Source organism: Protomyctophum bolini (assembly GCF_963924005.1).
Source record: "Protomyctophum bolini genome assembly, chromosome: 10".
Classification (NCBI taxonomy): Eukaryota; Metazoa; Chordata; class Actinopteri; order Myctophiformes; family Myctophidae; genus Protomyctophum; species Protomyctophum bolini.
The window spans coordinates 9,455,233-9,472,199 of NC_137871.1; the positions used below are offsets into that span (position 1 = coordinate 9,455,233).

The 16,967-nt window shown below is 44.0% G+C and overlaps 1 protein-coding gene across 1 annotated transcript in view; it reads left to right on the forward strand.

Moving 5' to 3' along the window:
- Positions 1–16,967, forward strand: part of ctnna1 (catenin (cadherin-associated protein), alpha 1) — a 148,866-nt gene that overhangs the window by 119,185 nt on the left and 12,714 nt on the right. Inside the window, exon 16 of the mRNA XM_080774023.1 lies at positions 2,191–2,296. Within this exon, the coding sequence (XP_080630149.1) occupies positions 2,191–2,296 (106 nt within the window). The remainder of the gene's footprint in view (positions 1–2,190; positions 2,297–16,967) is intronic.

Consider the following 16,967-nt stretch of genomic DNA (forward strand, 5'->3'; position numbering starts at 1 on the left):
CATGGTAGAATGTAGTGCTGTCACGTAATGTATACAGGACACAATTACACTGTAGGCATTTAGCAGACGCTCTTAATCCAGAGCGACTTACAATAAGAAAGAAGAAAAAAGCATGTCAATACATCACATGCATAAAAAGTAGTTATCATGAAACATGCATAAGCTAAGGCGTAACAGTGGAATATCTGTCATGAAACTATACATATAAACTATACACATACTATACTTATACATTTATACTATGAAGTGCTATGACTACATACAATGCAATTCTAGTGCTGTCTACGTAACATGTTGCCGGCCGTTTTTTGTGTCGCGTGACACATTTGGTCGACTCTTGTCTCGGTGCATTGATAGCACACTGGTGTAAGAGCCACATTATTGAGCTGTAGTACTGGAAATAAAATACTTTGGGAAAAGTTTCAAAAACCTGGCTGTACAAAGACTTAAAAATCGTCCGTATTCAATCAATCAATCAATGTTTTTGGCCAGACTGATGCTGCCAATAGGACAGAACACAGACAATTGGGCACTTTGCCCTCTCATGTAGGCCATTTAGTCACGCTTTCAGGGTTGTTTACAATCGAGTTAAAACTCTGCTTTCTAGACTGTTTCTGACTTTTGGCGTTTTAAGCATTAGGCCTTTGTTATACTTTAGCTATTGAAAAATATCAGATCTACAAGCTCATAGCGCGGCACCGAGTGCCGCGCTATGAGCTTGTAGTTCTGCTATTTATTAATTTTTAATCGTGAAAATGTGCCTTAAATCTTTGAATATTCTTTCAGAGTTTCAGTTTTTTTTTACTCAAATCTTTGCTCCTGGAGAAGTCATATTTTCAGATGGTGGTCGGCGGCCAATTACATACAATATTTGGGGTCCTTTTTTTTGTTATCAATTGTTTAATATTTGGGGTCCTTGACATTAAATATTGAGAACCACTCGCATAGAAACATGAGGTTTTTCATTAAAAAAAATACATTTTTAAAAAATACATTTTTAAAATCTCGACGTCTGGTCTAAATGGGTTAACTGCTGGAGTCTCCAGGGACTGACTTGTCACTGCAGAAGACCTATGCAGTAGTTGTGTGTGGCTGTGTGACGCATCATGGACCCTGACACTGGCTTCACAGCTCTGGCAACGCAGAGAGAGAGAGGGAAGGGGTTAGACATGGGTGGAGGGGGAGGAAAAGGAGAGAGAGAGAGAGAGAGAGCACAAAATTCCATCTGTTGTGGGTTGGATGGCTCGTGCTTTAGCCTGGAGAGAGAGCATAGCTTTGAATCCAATTTGTGCCTCCTCTTGCCAACTGTGTCCCGAGTCCCTTGTGGGGACACTAAGCTGGCAAATAGCTGGTGAAGGTTTTGTACCGTGGGGTTGTCTATAGTGTAGCTGGCCCCGTGTTTTCTAGGAGCCTTGTTTTCGAGGAAGGAAGATGGGGAGCTGCCCGCATTTTAGAACGAAATGAGCCGAAGCTATTAGTTTGAGTTGGACATTCCATTTTTATCTCCGCTTTTCTTCTCTCTGTTTAGTTCCCCCTTTTTCTTTTTCTTTTTACTCCTGCAGTTCACGGAGCAAAATAGATGGATAATAATGGTTTTGTTTAGTGTTTGGACCATCTAGAGTTGCCTCAGACATTCTCAGTTCTTGGCCTTTTCGAATAAAGCTGGTTGAGCCCTCTCGAGTGGAGGAGATGACACAGGTTAACAAATTTGGATAAGACGCGAGCGGCCTCTAAGCACATCGAATGGCCTTGTTGTTGAGAATGTGTCCTTGCCTCTGTTATGATGGCCTTTAGACTAGGGATGCACCGAAAGGGAAATTCTTGGCCCCCGAAACCGAATATAATATGCTTTTTTTTTTGCCATTTTCTGCGGCACGAATATTCGGGTGCATCACTACTTTAGACGGTATAGGCTGCAGCCCCTGAACCTAAAAAAAAGAGTTATAAAATGTTTATGATTCCAGGTGTTTTGTGCGTGTGTGTGAGCTTGTGGTGGGTGGGGTGTGCATTTCAGTTTCCCTGGCCTTCCTTTTTACCCCATAAATTAACCCAGTGTCTGGTCGAGACAACCATTAAAAACATAGCAATTCCATGGCCATGACTCGGCTTGTTGCATATTGAATGAAGCTGCAGTAGATCAAAAAACAAAGGCGTGATCTCTTCTGTCGTCTCTCTTCTCTCTCTCCCCAGGGGGAAAGGACCACTGAAGAACACGTCTGATGTCATCAGTGCCGCCAAGAAAATCGCAGAGGCGGGATCAAGAATGGACAAACTGGGCCGCACCATCGCCGACCAAGTAAGTGAACCCCCCCCCCGCTGATGTCGCTGACGGACATAAAGAATATGAACCGTGTCACGCCGACACTCTTAATGTTGTTGACATGCATTCCCCGGGTCCATTAATTAATTTGACAGTTATGCCTCGGGTTGCTTTACTGTATAGGTTTCTCTCACTCGGCTAGTGGCAGACTTTGGATTCAACACACCTTTTTTTGAGATCAGTGTAATGAACGATTAAAGGGAACTTCCGCACACTTAAACAAAATAAAAAAGGGGGGTTTTGTATAAAATTATTTTATATATATATATATATATATATATATATATATATAGCAAGCTTTCAGGGCACAGACCTTCCTTAATTGTTTATTTGGTTCCCTTTTTGGCTCCAGCACCTCACCCAAGTCTGCTGGCCTGAGCGTTGTTTTTTTTTTTTTTTTTTTCCCGTGTACATTTCATAATTCTACAATTAGCAATAAGAAACCCCCATAGCCTAATTTAATTCTAGCCATGAAAGCATGGTCAATTGTTGAGTCTCTTGTAAATCGTTTAATTCGTTATCTGCTGAACCTTTTGCGTAACTATACATGAAAAAATATAAATATATATCCCATGCTTGTAGCTTCAGTCGATGCCCATGGCTTCTTCCCAACACTCCTTTCTACTGTCCTTTTCCTGCTTACATGCCACAGTTTATCCCATTCTGACCTGAGATCGGATTCTCAAAAATGTCTTCTACATCCGGACGGTTTTCTGAAAAAGCTACGTTTCTATGTCAGTCGATTTTTCAAAAATAGCAGACCTACAAGCTCGTAGCGCGCCACTCGGTGGCGCGCTACGAGCTTGTAGATCTGCTGTTTTTCAATAGCTATAGCATAATGCTATAAACACCAAAACGTCTCCCCGCGCAATGTGGGTTATACTACGCCAGAGCACGCCTTATTGAACATGTCTACTTCACTATACTGCCACACGGGAGCCAATCGAATCATCCGTGTTGCTGCCCGGAGTGGTGTGGTATCTGTTTATAAATAGTGACAGGGAAAAATAACATCGAAAGTGGTTCCTGGATGTATAATGTATGCCGTGAAAAGTGGGAGTCGTCGTCCCCAGATGTTGCAGCGTGAAACAAGAACATTAACCCATTCTGGGCGGGAACCCATTTTGGTGTTAGCACTATGTTATTTCAAAAATAGCAGACATACAAGCTCATAGCGCGCCACCGAGTGGCGCGCTACGATCTTGTATGTGTGCTATTTTTGAAAAATCAAAGACGACTGACATACAAGACATTTTCAGAATCTGATCTCAGGTCAGAATGAAAACTGTCAGGATGTAGAAGACATTTTTAGAATCTGATCTCAGGTCAGAATGGGTTAAGTAATTTGGGGCTTGTTGGAGACGACGTGCTACTTGACTGAATTATGAGACATCTGTGTTGTTCGCCACACGGTAACGAAACAATATAATTGAGATGTTTTGAATTATGCTTGCGAGTCAGTCAACTCGGTGAACTTAGGAACTTAACCCATTCTGACCTGAGATCAGATTTAAAAAAAAGTCGCTCTTTGATTTTTTTTTCCCAAAAAATAGAAGACCTACAAGCTCGTAGCGCGCCACGCGGTGGCGCGCTACGAGCTTGTAGATCTGCTATTTTTCAATAGCTAAAAACGTGATCGCTATTCAACGGGCCATAAGATCGACGTAGTGAAGTCAATCAAAGTATCGTGGAGTCGTCTCCTTCCGACATCTCGCGGGTGAATTATGGCACCAAAAAAAAAAAATCATTAGACACCTGCAGCAGAATCTTTATCTTTCATGCACGTTGTTCGTCATTATTAAATACCATTTTATTATCAGTGAACCAAGTCGGATTCCCCCCCACGATGCCCCCCGGACAGCATTGTGTGAAGCCATTTAACCCATTCTGACCGGGAACCCATTTCTGTGTTAGCATCATGTTATGCTTTAGCTATTTAAAAATAGCAGATCTACAAGCTCATAGCGCGCCACCGAGTGGCGCGCTACGAGCTTGTAGGTCTGCTATTTTTTGAAAAATCGAAGAACGACTGACATTTTTAGAATCTGATCCCAAGTCGGAATGGGTTAATCAGACCAGTGTGTGTCCAGTGGAAACCTCGTATGAATCTGATCATTGTTGTTCAACCGTTGTTCAACCGTGAAGGCGTTTAGCATGCGAGGTGACGGCGTCGTCGGATGGAAGGTTGACGGGGTCTTCTGCTGTCAAAAGCTGCCATTTTCCTCCATGAAGGAGAGACTTATTGGCTGTCGCATACATGTATGTGGGAAGACAAAAACTGGCTTAATTAATGTTGGGCCTGACCTCGAAAATTTTGTTTTCTAAAATGAATACGTTCACGATATTTCAAAAATAGCAGATATAATGTATATAATATAATTTATAATAATTATAGTTTTCTGGAAAAACCCATGTTTCTATGTGTCAGCGGTGCTCAACCTTTTTTCACGTCAAGGACCCCCAAGAATTATCTCTATTGGGCCACAGACCCCCCCATCTAAAAATATGTAGTTCCATGGACCCCCCCCCCCCCCCCCAGAAGACAATATTTTTGTTAACGTTCACTCTGAAATATATATTCATTCAAGATTTGCGCCACATTTTAACAAATTTTCAAAAATAGCAGATCTACAAGCTCGTAGCGCACCACTCGGTGGCACGCTACGAGCTTGTAGGTCTGCTATTTTTCCAATAGCTAAATTATAACATCACCAAAAGGGGTTCCCGGCCCAAAATGGCTTAAGACCTTTGCTGTGAGGTCTTTTGATTCAGGCCAAATGCAGACGACGCCGTCAGGCCATTGTGTCACTTCTACGGCGGGTCTGTTGACAGCCCTGCCTCACTCCCCATGTTAGCAGACTGCGTCGTCGCGCCCTCCCTGAAGCCTCGTTATGAAGTAATGAGTTCATTCCGAGGCTTCAGAGAAGCTTCAAGGCAAACCGACAAGGCAAACGGATTCTGAGGCTTTGTAGCGGTCTTAAAACAATTCAGTTAGAATCTATTATCTCGCATGCCGTTATTAAGTATCGCTTTACAGGGCGCCCCGGTTTGCACACATATACCAGGCGTCATTTCATGATTAATTCATAAATGATGTCTTGTTTGTTTTTTTTGCCCCTACCAATTGTGTGTGTGTGTGTGTGTGTGTGTGTGTGTGTGTGTGTGTGTGTGTAAGTAGGAGAGATATGTTTGAGTGTTGTTGCACTATAGGCCACTTGTGAAATATTTACCACTCGCCTTTGAAACAGGCCTCAAACCCTCCCCCTGCCTGGTGGTTGCTCAGCCAGTCAGTATATGGGGATGCTAGACACGGAGAGAAATCAATGTATGGGGGTGCCTGGTGGTTGCTCAGCCAGTCAGTATATGGGGATGCTAGACACGGAGAGACATCAATGTATGGGGGTGCCTGGTGGTTGCTCAGCCAGCCAGTATATGGGGATGCTATGCACGGAGAGACATCAATGTATGGGGGTGCCTGGTGGTTGCTCAGCCAGTCAGTATATGGGCGGATGTGAACTAGTTCGAATCTGACTCCCTCTGTCTCCTTTCTCTATACTATACTTGGACCCCGGGTTCCTGTCTCTCTCTCTACACGCTACTAAAAGAAAAGCCTAAAAAAAAAAAAATACATTTCCCAGAATGCAATGTGTAAAAGTGAAGTGCCACGGGGGTCTTGGCTAATTAGGTGCCTCGGCTTTTACAGGATAATTCTGCAATGAGCTCGCTCTCTGCCTCACAGTGTTACATAATGAGCTGCCCTGCAGCCTTCCAGGACCCACACCTCACTTGTGATATTTTATTTAAGTTGCTGTCAGATCTGTTGTAATGGTAGTCCTTCTGTTTAGCATGAAGTAAATCTCTTATACCTGCCCTGACCTACTTGTGACTGAAGAGATGCCTCGAGACGGGGCTTCAGAAGCTGCTTATTCACTCTAAAACGGATACAGTATTATACCCCGAAGAAAACGTATGGAATTTGCAGGTGGATCTTGCTCCAGGTTTTTGTGCATGCCCCGGCGCCTGCATGTCGTCTTGGTAGTATTTTCCAAATTTAGCCGCACGCATGTGTGTAGCAGCATTTAATTTAGGCTTGTCATTGTGAACCCCCCCCCCCCCCCTGCCGCCTATTTGTACAGTAGCTGCTTATTGCTTGTATCGGTTTGAAGTGTCTGTGTACACTATTAGGGGATTTGGGGCGGTTTGAAGCACTCCAACGTATGAATAAATGAAGAGGCTTTGGCTGTTGGAACCACAGCGGGGGTTGCCAAGAAGAACCGAGGAGGACCCCTCCGGCCTCTGAACAACATCCAGCTGTCCGTGTTTTAGTCCATACCCCACAGTGAAGACCAGGCGACATCAAAGCCAAGGACTGGGGGTTTGTGTTGAGGCAGGCTAGGGTTTGGGAGGAAACACATCTACAACCTCACATGTAGTCCTGAGCATGTAGATCAACTATTTTTGAAGACTTGAGCGTTTTTTTTAAAGAAAGACATGCCCCAAAAAGCGGGGGGGGGCACCAGCTTGAAAGGGATTACGAGTGATTCTCCTTTTCATTAGCAGCGTAATTACCAGGTGGCAGCCTTTCCTTTTTTTTTTTTTTTTTTTTTTTCCCCCTTCCTTTTTCTTTATTTCTTTTACGTAGGTGGTTTATATTTAGAGGCGTATCTTCAACAAAGCATGACACGCCAGGGGCCCGGTTCCAGAAAACATGAAGCATAATGGTAACAGTAGAGTGAATCACCTCCTAGAATGAATATGTAATGTCACAGAAGTTCCAGGGAGCCAAGGCAACGCTGCTGATTAACCTACGTAGGCATATTAACCCGTTCTGGGCGGGAACCCTCTTTTGTTGTTAGCATTTATTATGCTATGCTTTAGCTATTGAAAAAAGAGCAGATCTACAAGCTCGTAGCGCGCCACCGAGTGGCGCGCTACGAGCTTGTAGGTCTGCAGAAAAATCGTGAAAATGTGCCTCAAATATTTGAATATATATATATTCTTTCAGAGCCAATGTTTTTAACTCTACTCTTTGCTTCTGAGGGGGGTTCCTGGAACAACATATTTTCAGATGGGGGGGGGTGTCGGTGGCCAATTATTACATATCATTTCTGGGGTTCTTGACATGAAATATTGAGCACCACCGATACAGAAAACATCTTTCAGAAAACTGTCGGACTTCAGAAGATTTTTTTTTAATTTCGACGTCAGGCCTAAATGGGTTAATCACTCTCCTCCACACACACACCACCCCCCCCCCCCCCCGCCCCCGCCCACACACACACACACACCACACACACACACACCCCTTTGGCCTGGAGGTTCTACCAGAGCAGCGCTTTTCATTTTCACCCATGTGGGCCAGATGGTTCCAGTTCCAACAACGCCCGATAGCAAGTTATCCTCGCGTCGCGGGAACATTGGCACGCGTGGACAACATAGTGTTCTGCAAAACGTGCAGGTGGAAAGAAAAGTGGTCTGGCTTTCGTGTTTCCGAAATGTTTTTAACCCGTTTAGGCCTGACGTAGAGAAAAAAAAAAAAAAAAGTCTTCAAAATCATGACTGTTTTCTGAAAGACAAAAAACCTTATGTTTCTGTATCGGTGGTGCTCAATATTTCATGTCAAGGACCCCACAAAATTATATGTAATATGCCCCCCCCCCCCCCCCCATTTGAAAAGATGTTGTTCCAGGGACCTCCCCAGAAGCAAAGATTTGAGTTAAAATGTTCACCCCCGTAATAATATATAATTCAAAGATTTGAGGCTACATTTTCACGACTTTTCAAAGAAATGGCAGACCTACGTATACAAGCTCGTAGCGCGCCACTCGGTGGCTTGTAGATCTGCTGTTTTTCCAAATAGCTAAAAGCATAGCATAGAACGCTAACGCCCCCAAAAGGGGGATTCCCGCCCGAGATGGGTTAAGTGTGGTGTAAGGGAGCCGTATTAAAAATTTACAGAAATGAGCGTAGCGCTCAAAGAAGATGAGCTGCAGGATTTAGGTCAGCGCTGTACAAAAGGTCTGCACTGCAGTTTATTAACCCATTCTGAACGGGAACCCATTTTGGTGTTACGGCATCACGTTATGCTTTAGCTTTTGAAAAATAGCAGATCTACAAGCTCATAGCGCGCCACCGAGTGGCGCGCTACGAGCTTGTAGGTCTGCTATTTTTTGAAAAATCGAAGAACGACTGACATTTTTTTTTAGAATCTGATCTCTGGTCAGAATGGGTTATAATCAGACCAGTAGTGTGTGTCCAGTGGAAAAACCTCGTATGAATCTGATCTCAGGTCAGAATGGGTTAAGAATTTATGGTCGTCCTCCGCAGGGCACCTTATGCGAACGCCGTCGGAGCGGCCCCGGTAAACAAATAATGCTTTGTAATTGAGATTTATAATGCAAATGTGTGAAGCCACACTGTGGCCCATAAATTCCCCCCCGCCCTGCGCCCTGCAACTGCACGCTCAACACTCCCACATTGTTCACAAACAGCTGTGTGTGTGCGCGCGCACACGCACACGACATAAAATAAGCCTTGCATATTTAGAGAATGGGCCATGTGCTTGCCGTTTTGTGTGTGTGTGTGTGTGTCTCTTCGGCGCGGCAAGCTTTATTCTCATGATGTATACCGACGTGCATAGTGTACTTCTCCAATTTGCATTCAATCAGTGTAGATTTATGGTGATCCATGGGGCTGTTGGTGCCGGTTGCAGTCTAACCCATTCTGGACGGGAAACCCCTTTTTGGTGTTGTAGCGTTATGCTATGCTTTTAGCTATTGGAAAAATAGATCTACAAGCTCTATGAGCTTGTAGGTCTGCTATTCTTTGAAAAATCGAAGAGCGAGTGACGTAGAAACATACCTTTGTAGAACATAGGATGTAGAAGACAATGTTTTAGAATCTGATCTGAGGTCAGAATGGTAAACTGTCAGGATGTAGAAGACAATGTTTAGAATCTGATCTCAGGTCAGAATGGTAAACTGTCAGGACGTAGAAGACAATGTTTTTAGAATCTGATCTGAGGTCAGAATGGTAAACTGTCAGGATATAGAAGACAATGTTTTTAGAATCTGATCTGAGGTCAGAATGGGCTAATCCGGGCTCTGGCCCCGGACGCTCTGTGGCAGACAGGGCTGTAAATTTCCCTCCTCCTGCGGCGGGTCGGTTGGAGGAGCGTTCAAGAATCGCCGCCACCGGTTAGAGCGCCACAAAAAAATCTCAGCTCAGCAGTTCAAGGGTCGCCGAGGCCCAGGCAGGCAGCAGAGCCTCCTTTTTTTTTTTTTTTGGGCACTGTTGGAGGCTTAGGTATCTGCCACTTCGGTATTGTTTTTGTAAAACACGTCGTTTATGCTAATTTCTATTGCAGAAATGTTTTAATTTTTCAATTTTTAACCCATTCTGACCTGATCTAAAAATGTCTTCTACATCCTGACAGTTTTCTGGAAAAAAAGCTATGTTTCTATGTCAGTCGTTCTTAGATTTTTCAAAAATAGCAGACCTACAAGCTCGTAGCCCGCCACTCGGTGGCGCTCTACGAGCTTGTAGGTCTGCTATTTTTCAATAGCTAAAGCATAGCATAATGCCAACACCAAAAGGCTTCCCGCCCAAAATGGCTTAAGCAGGTCAGCAGGAAGTAAGTGGACTTGGCAGAGCGTTGGCTCTCTGGAACGCTGGCGTCTGGCCCAGCGACAGAATAAGGCAGGGTTCATTACAGGAAGAAGCAAATATTGTCCCGAGGCAGTGTGGCGTCTGTAGTACATTTAGAAACTACTGTTGGAAGTTGTGCATTTGCATATTACACATACAGTTGATTGATTATAGATTATCACTTGATGTTGGGGTTTTTTTCTTTTCTTCCATAGAGCAGTGTGGAAGGGACGAGATAAAAAAAGGGACTTTCTGTAAGTGGATATACATGCTATATAGCTATGTATCATTGTAGAAAAAAGATTAACAGTGTTGCTCTGTAGGAGGCTATAGCCATTTATAAGAGGTTCTGTGTGTCTGTCTTGTTTGTCCAGACAAGAGATATTCTCATTAAAAAAACCCGCTCAGCCAAAATGTCAGTAGGTCAAGGAAGTAGCATGTTAAACAAACACATCTTCCACAGAACCGGTCTGCCCCCCCCCCCCCCCCCAAGCGCTGGGTGGGCGTTTTTGCAGAAACCAAAAAGTGGAACAGCCAATCATTGTCTGTCAATCACAGCCCCCCCCCCAGTGCAGATATAATATTGTGAATGAATGCGTAGTCAATGGGGCTGAAACCTTTCCCAAATATGGAGGGATATGTCACGGATTAACACGATCAACGCGGGGGAGATCTTTCAAAATAACAGCTCGGGGTGCCACGCAGATATGGCCGCTTTTACTCTGTAACCCCCCCCCCCTCGTTTGCCTCGCTATCATTCCGATAAAGTCGCTGAATAATCCCTCGCGTTCATGTTTTGAACGAGAGGCGTGTTGAAGTCAGAAAGGAAGAGCTTAGTATATCCATCTGGTCAAAACCACGGAGAGCACCCTATAAGATTAGGAGATTATACGAGCCTTTCTTTCCGAGCGGTCGACGGGGATATTTTTCTACTCGTTTGACATCGATGAAAATGCGCTCCGTCGGTTGGATTAGTTCGTTTCCACACGTCCTATACGGTCTAAATCGGTTAAGGGCTGGCCTGCTCTGAGATCCACATAGGAGCCACACCATTGTTAAACTCAGTCTTGTTTCATTCACTATGAAAATGTCGCCAGTCGGCTACGTTGCTAATATGGAACAGAAAGTAGGAGAGCTTTAGGAAATCTAATCTTGTCGACGTACTTTGTCAGGTACAGGTTTTACATTTAAGTCGGTACCAATGCCACCCCATCTCACAGCGCCGGTGCAGATTTTTTTTACCAGCTTTATATCCACCGATATCTCTAAAGTCCAATTCTTGACAGTTTTAAGATGTTAAATCACTGATGCACAATGAATATTATGCCCTCATAGACCCCCGCCCGAGAAGCCCCAAAATCTAAATGTCAAACTCGTACCAGAAGTATGAATGTTTCAACATGTCTATTTGAACCTGCTCTTTTCCTAGCCGCCCCGGTTGAGACATCAGTTTGTTCCCAAGTACCTCAATGAAGTGCCTTGACTGACAGCCGCAGCATACATTAACCCATTCTGGACGGGAATCCCGTTTTGGGTGTTTTAACTTGAAGCATTATTTAGCTACTGAAAAATAGCAGATCTACAAGCTCGTAGCGCGCCACCGAGTGGCGCGCTACGAGCTCGTAGGTCTGCTATTTTTAGAAAAATTGTAAAAATGTGGCGCAAATCTTTGAATATATATTTCAGAGCGAACATTTTTAACAAAAATATTTGCATCTGTGGGGGTCCCTGGAACTACATATTTTGAGATTGGGGGGGGGGGGGGGGGGGGGGGGGGGGTCCGTGGCCCAATAGAGATAATTCCGGGGGTCCTTGACATGAAAAAGGTTGAGCACCGCTGACACATAGAAACATGGGGTTTTCAGAAAACTATTAGGATTTAAAAGCCTTTTTTTTTCTCAGTCCAAAATGCGTTAAAAATTGACGAAGGGCATTTAATTGGTCCCTGTGGTTACCTCTACAGTCAGTCTTTTTGGCTTTGCCCCCAGCGTGATCTTCTTATCCGCGTCATACCCAGACTCCTCAGCCTCCTGTCCATCTCGCTGTCACATTTTTACATCCTCGTGGAGTGTCATTGTGATTGAATTAAGCCTCCGACGCAAATCTGGAGGAGCATCGTTTTCTCAGCAGATGTGTTGAGGGCGACGATCTTGGCTCTCATCGGTCTGCTTCAAAATGAGCCCCTGATTGATGGTCCTGAGCTGTGATGGTTTTATATTTAGCCGGGGCCACTGTATAGCAGGAAGCAGACGAATGGAATGGAATGTAAGGCACATTAACGCATTTTGGACTGAGGTCGATTTAAAAATTTAAAAAAAAGGCTTCTAAATCCTAAATCTTTTCAGAAAAAAAACCCATGTTTCTATGTCTGTGGTGCTCAACCTTTTTCATGTCAAGGACTCCCAGAATTATCGCTATTGGGGCCACGGACCCCCCCCCCCCATCTCAAAATATGATGTTCCAGGGACCCCCCCCCCCCCCCCCAGAAGCAAATATTTTAGTTATAAATGTTCGCTCTGAAATATATATTCAAAGATTTGCGGCCCCTTTCTCACGACTTTTCAAAAATAGCAGACCTACAAGCTCGTAGCGCGCCACCGAGTGGCGCGCTACGAGCTTGTAGATATGCCATTTTTCAATAGCTAAAGTATAACGGCATGCTTGCAACACCAAAAAAAAGGGGTTCCCGCCCAGAATGGGTTAACTATGAAGTACATTAACCAAGGCTATACACAGAAAACGTACCGGCATCCTCATAAAGTTCATTAGAGGTCACTCCATTACAGTCTCTTCTGATTAAGCTTTTATCCTGCATTAAAGCTCTCACCAGGTTATTTATAACCTTTTTTTTTTTCCTCTTAAGTGTTCTGTCCTCTCTCTCTCTCTCTCTCCTCCTTTTTATGTACTTATGTCTTTTGTTTCTGTACTTAAATGAACAAGTGCACATGCAAACCTCTTATTTATTTATCTACAGCTGCGCTAACGGCGTTATCAGCTCACCTGGCATTTTGTTAGCGTTGCCGAGCACGCCTAGGTAGGTCTCTGTAGGTCTGCATTTCAAGTGTGGTCGCATTCTTAGTGACCCTGCTGGCCCATTCACACTAAAGACACACACACACACACACACGTATATATATATGCATTTGTGTTTTGGTGGTCTGTTCCCCGCCGTCAACGCTCAGAAATAGAACCGCACTCTCGCAAATTCAGGTTTTTGACGTGCCCACTTGACGCCTCCAGTGTGACAACGGCCGTTAAAAACAATGGGCTGCGTTTCCTGACATGAGTGTCTTTCTTGACGCTTTCCATCCGTCAGCCCCAATAGGCCTGAAACAGGCACAGACCAACCAAAAATACAATGTGTGTATATGGGCATTCTGGCATACTCTTTTGGGGGCATTTCTGCTTCATTTTTGAGAGTGAGTGAGAGAGCGAGAGAGACAGGAATAGCAGGAGAGAGAGAGAGAGGGGTGCATAAGGTAAAGTGTCTGGGTCGTATTCAAACCAGGGGCCAGCTGTGCAAAGTACTACACCATTACGTAGTATGCATTCTTTACAAGGTGAGCTACTGTGGCATCTTCTTATAGTCTCATTGAGGTCATGAATCTTAAAAACAAAAGTCTAGTATACTTGTTTGCACATGTACTGCAGACGATCATACTTCACCTGATGTTTTTTTTGGTTTTTGGACGCGCATTCAGACTCTGGATTGATGGCTTCCTACACACTGTCTCCTCCTCCTCCTCACCCCCCCCCCCCCATCTGCAGGCTTGTCTTTTTTTCCCTGCTCTCAGAATAACGACAGCGACTGTGGCTTTGTCCAGTGTACCGTTATCGCTATACAAGCCCTAAAAATCCACTCCCCCCCCCCCCCCCCCCCCCCCAACTGGCAACCCGCCGTGTCCCAGCACGACCCCCGTTGGTTCTATTTTAGAGGTGTGACTGAAGGATCAAGCTTGTTTGTTTGTCCGGGAGGAGGGAGGAGGAGGAGGGGGGGCTCACAAGTACAGCTCCATCTCCCACCCTCTGGTACGAACGACAGTGTGTCTGACACCACCACTACTACTGCGTCGTCCACAGCGGCCTTATGTCACTGCGGTATAAAAGACACACAGGGTGAAAGCCGGAGGACTGGTGGCGACACACTTTGGTTCTGAGCTCGTTTCAATTCTCTCTCTCTCTCCCCCTGCTATGAGAATCTAAATCACAGCCCCTCTACTACGGCAGTAGAAGGATTGGCAACTATCCTAAAAGGTGCTGGTTTTCAGTGGATGTCTTAATTAGTGACGGTGGGGGGGAGGGAAGCGGATGGGGTGTTAGAAAATGTACGGTATGATTAATGAGGTGAAGATATATACCTCTCTGTTACATATGCTTAAGAATAAAGACTTTTTAAAATGATCTCCAACTCCACCCCCCGCCTTTTTTTTAACCCATTCTGACCTGAGATCAGGTTCTAAAAATGTCTTCTACATCCTGAGGGTTTTCTGAAAAAGCTGTGTTTCTATGTCAGTCGTTCTTCGATTTTTCAAAAAATAGCAGACCTACAAGCTCGTACTACGCTACGAGCTTGTAGGTCTGCTATTTTTCAATAGCTAAATCATAACGTAATGCTAACACCCAAAGTGGTTCGCGCCCAGAATGGGTTAATTATGTTTAGCTCTGACCAAGAAGCTATAGCATAAGCCACTTGCTTGGGCAGTGCATGATTTCCAAGCGCTGTCATGGTACAAAGCCATTGATGGATACCGCCAATCTCATGATTGGCTTAGAGGGCATGCAACATTAACAATTTAACATGGATCTTAATGTATGTTAAAAAAAAAAAAAAAAAAAACGCACTACTTGGGACTACTTCATAACCTTTAGCGGATGATTTGCATTTAACGTAATTAAATTTCAAATGTAATGTCTGGTATGTACATCTTAGCTCACACACGCAACCTCTGGGCAAAACCGGAGTAATTATGTGCTTGCTTTTAACTGCTTTGATTTATTTATTTCATGAAGGTCGTTTAATGACAATCATGTTTATTATTAGTCGCATTGGGCAATTAAACGGTGAATGCACTGCATTTATATAATTGTATTATAATTGGGGGGTTTTTTTTGTACTCGAATGAACATTAGAATTAGTGTTGCAACCACTCCAAGGAACAGCAATGTCCGTGTTCACCTACCTATGTGTTCGTTCACCTACCTACCTATGTGGCCATGAGTACCAGTAGGGGCGCTGTTGTGCCAGAAACGGAGAGAGAGAGAGAGAGAGAGATAGTATTAGTGCTGCACTGTTGTGTGTGTGTGTGTGTGTATATATATATATATATATATATATACTATAATCTAGTATTCTAGCTGATCTTGAGGCCTACAAAAAAAACGTTTTTTTTTTTTTTTTTTTTTTTTTTAATTAACTAGTACCAACAAGTTCAACTAGTTGATTTACTAGTGGACTAGTTGCTTAAAGCCCTAACGTACAGTCAGGAGGAGCCGGGGATTGAACTGTGAACGTTCTGGCTCTCAGACTGTACCGCTCTACCTTCTGAGACTCTGCAGCAGCAGCAGCAGTTGTTGGGTTTTTCTGTTTCTACTTCAAATCCATCCACTTTAACCAGTCCAGTCTTTTTGGGGCATTTTATATTCCATCCACACGGTCCAGTCTTATACAAGTATCAATGTTCCCGGAATTAAATCGGCGAGCTGATCTTCTCCAATGATTCAAAATGCTGTGATGTCGGCCGTTACATCAAAAGGCAAGTGGGCACTGGTGTAATCTCTTGCATCAGCAACTTCATCCTCTTCTCCGTTTTCCTCCCACAGACGCAACTGATCAAAACAAACCGTTTAGAGACTCCTGAGCCGATAGCAAGCCTATCACATTTCTCTCTCTCTCTCATGACGAGCTGAAAACAAATCAAACTTAAGCCAAACTTCCTAAACGGGCGGCTGCAGGCGTGTTGGAACGCTCCGGTGTGAGTAGATATTTTTTAGGAAAGTGGCATTTCTCTCTGCGTGATGTGTCCTGAAAGGTCAGAGCAGCGGCCAGCGGCGTCATCAGTGCAGTGGGTTCTCTCACTGCCTCTCTGTTGCATTTAACCCATTTAGGACCGACGTCGAAATTTTAAAAAATCTTTTTTTTGTTCTCTGATAAACCTCATGTTTCTATACCGGTGGTGCTCAATATTTCATGTCAAGAACCCTCGGAATTATATGTAATTGGCCCGCTGACCCCCATCTGAAAATATTTAGTTCCAGGGACACCCATCCCCCGGAAGCAAAGATTTGAGTTAAAAACGTTCGCTCTGAAAGAACATCTATTCAAAGATTTCAGGCACATTTTCACCACTTTTCAAAAATAGCAGATCTACAAGCTCGTGAGCTTGTATATCTGCTATTCTTCAATAGCTAAAGCATAATGCTAACACCAAAAGGGGGTACCCGCCCAGAATGGGTTAATGGGATTCAGCTGAGCTGCATGGCATTTGCAATGATTGGACCTGACCTTACTGATGATCAGTTCTATCATGGACATTACCGACAGGACACGTAGCAGCGCCGTGAAATCCTTTTGTTCCAACAGCTGCCTCTTTCCTCTTTTCATCTGCCTCCCTTTCATCACTCCCACTTTCTCCTTTTGTGGACACAAGGGAAAAAGGCTAAAAACTAGCATTATGTTAGCATGCTAACGCATTATGTTATGCTTTAGCTATTGAAAAATAGCAGATCTACAAGCTCATAGCGCGCCACCGAGTGGCGCGCTACGAGCTTGTAGGTCTGCTATTTTTTTGAAGAATCGTGAAAAGTGACATGAAAGTGTTTGAGAACGACTGACGACTAGAAAAACTGCTTTTTCAAGAAAACTGTCAGGATTTAGAAGACATTTGGCAGAATCGTTCCCAGGTCAAAATGGGTTAAGTCTGTACATTTCTATGTCCTATACCTTTAGATTTGCATGACTGATCACCGAAAAGTGGATAAGATATGAGCTTCGGGCAGTATA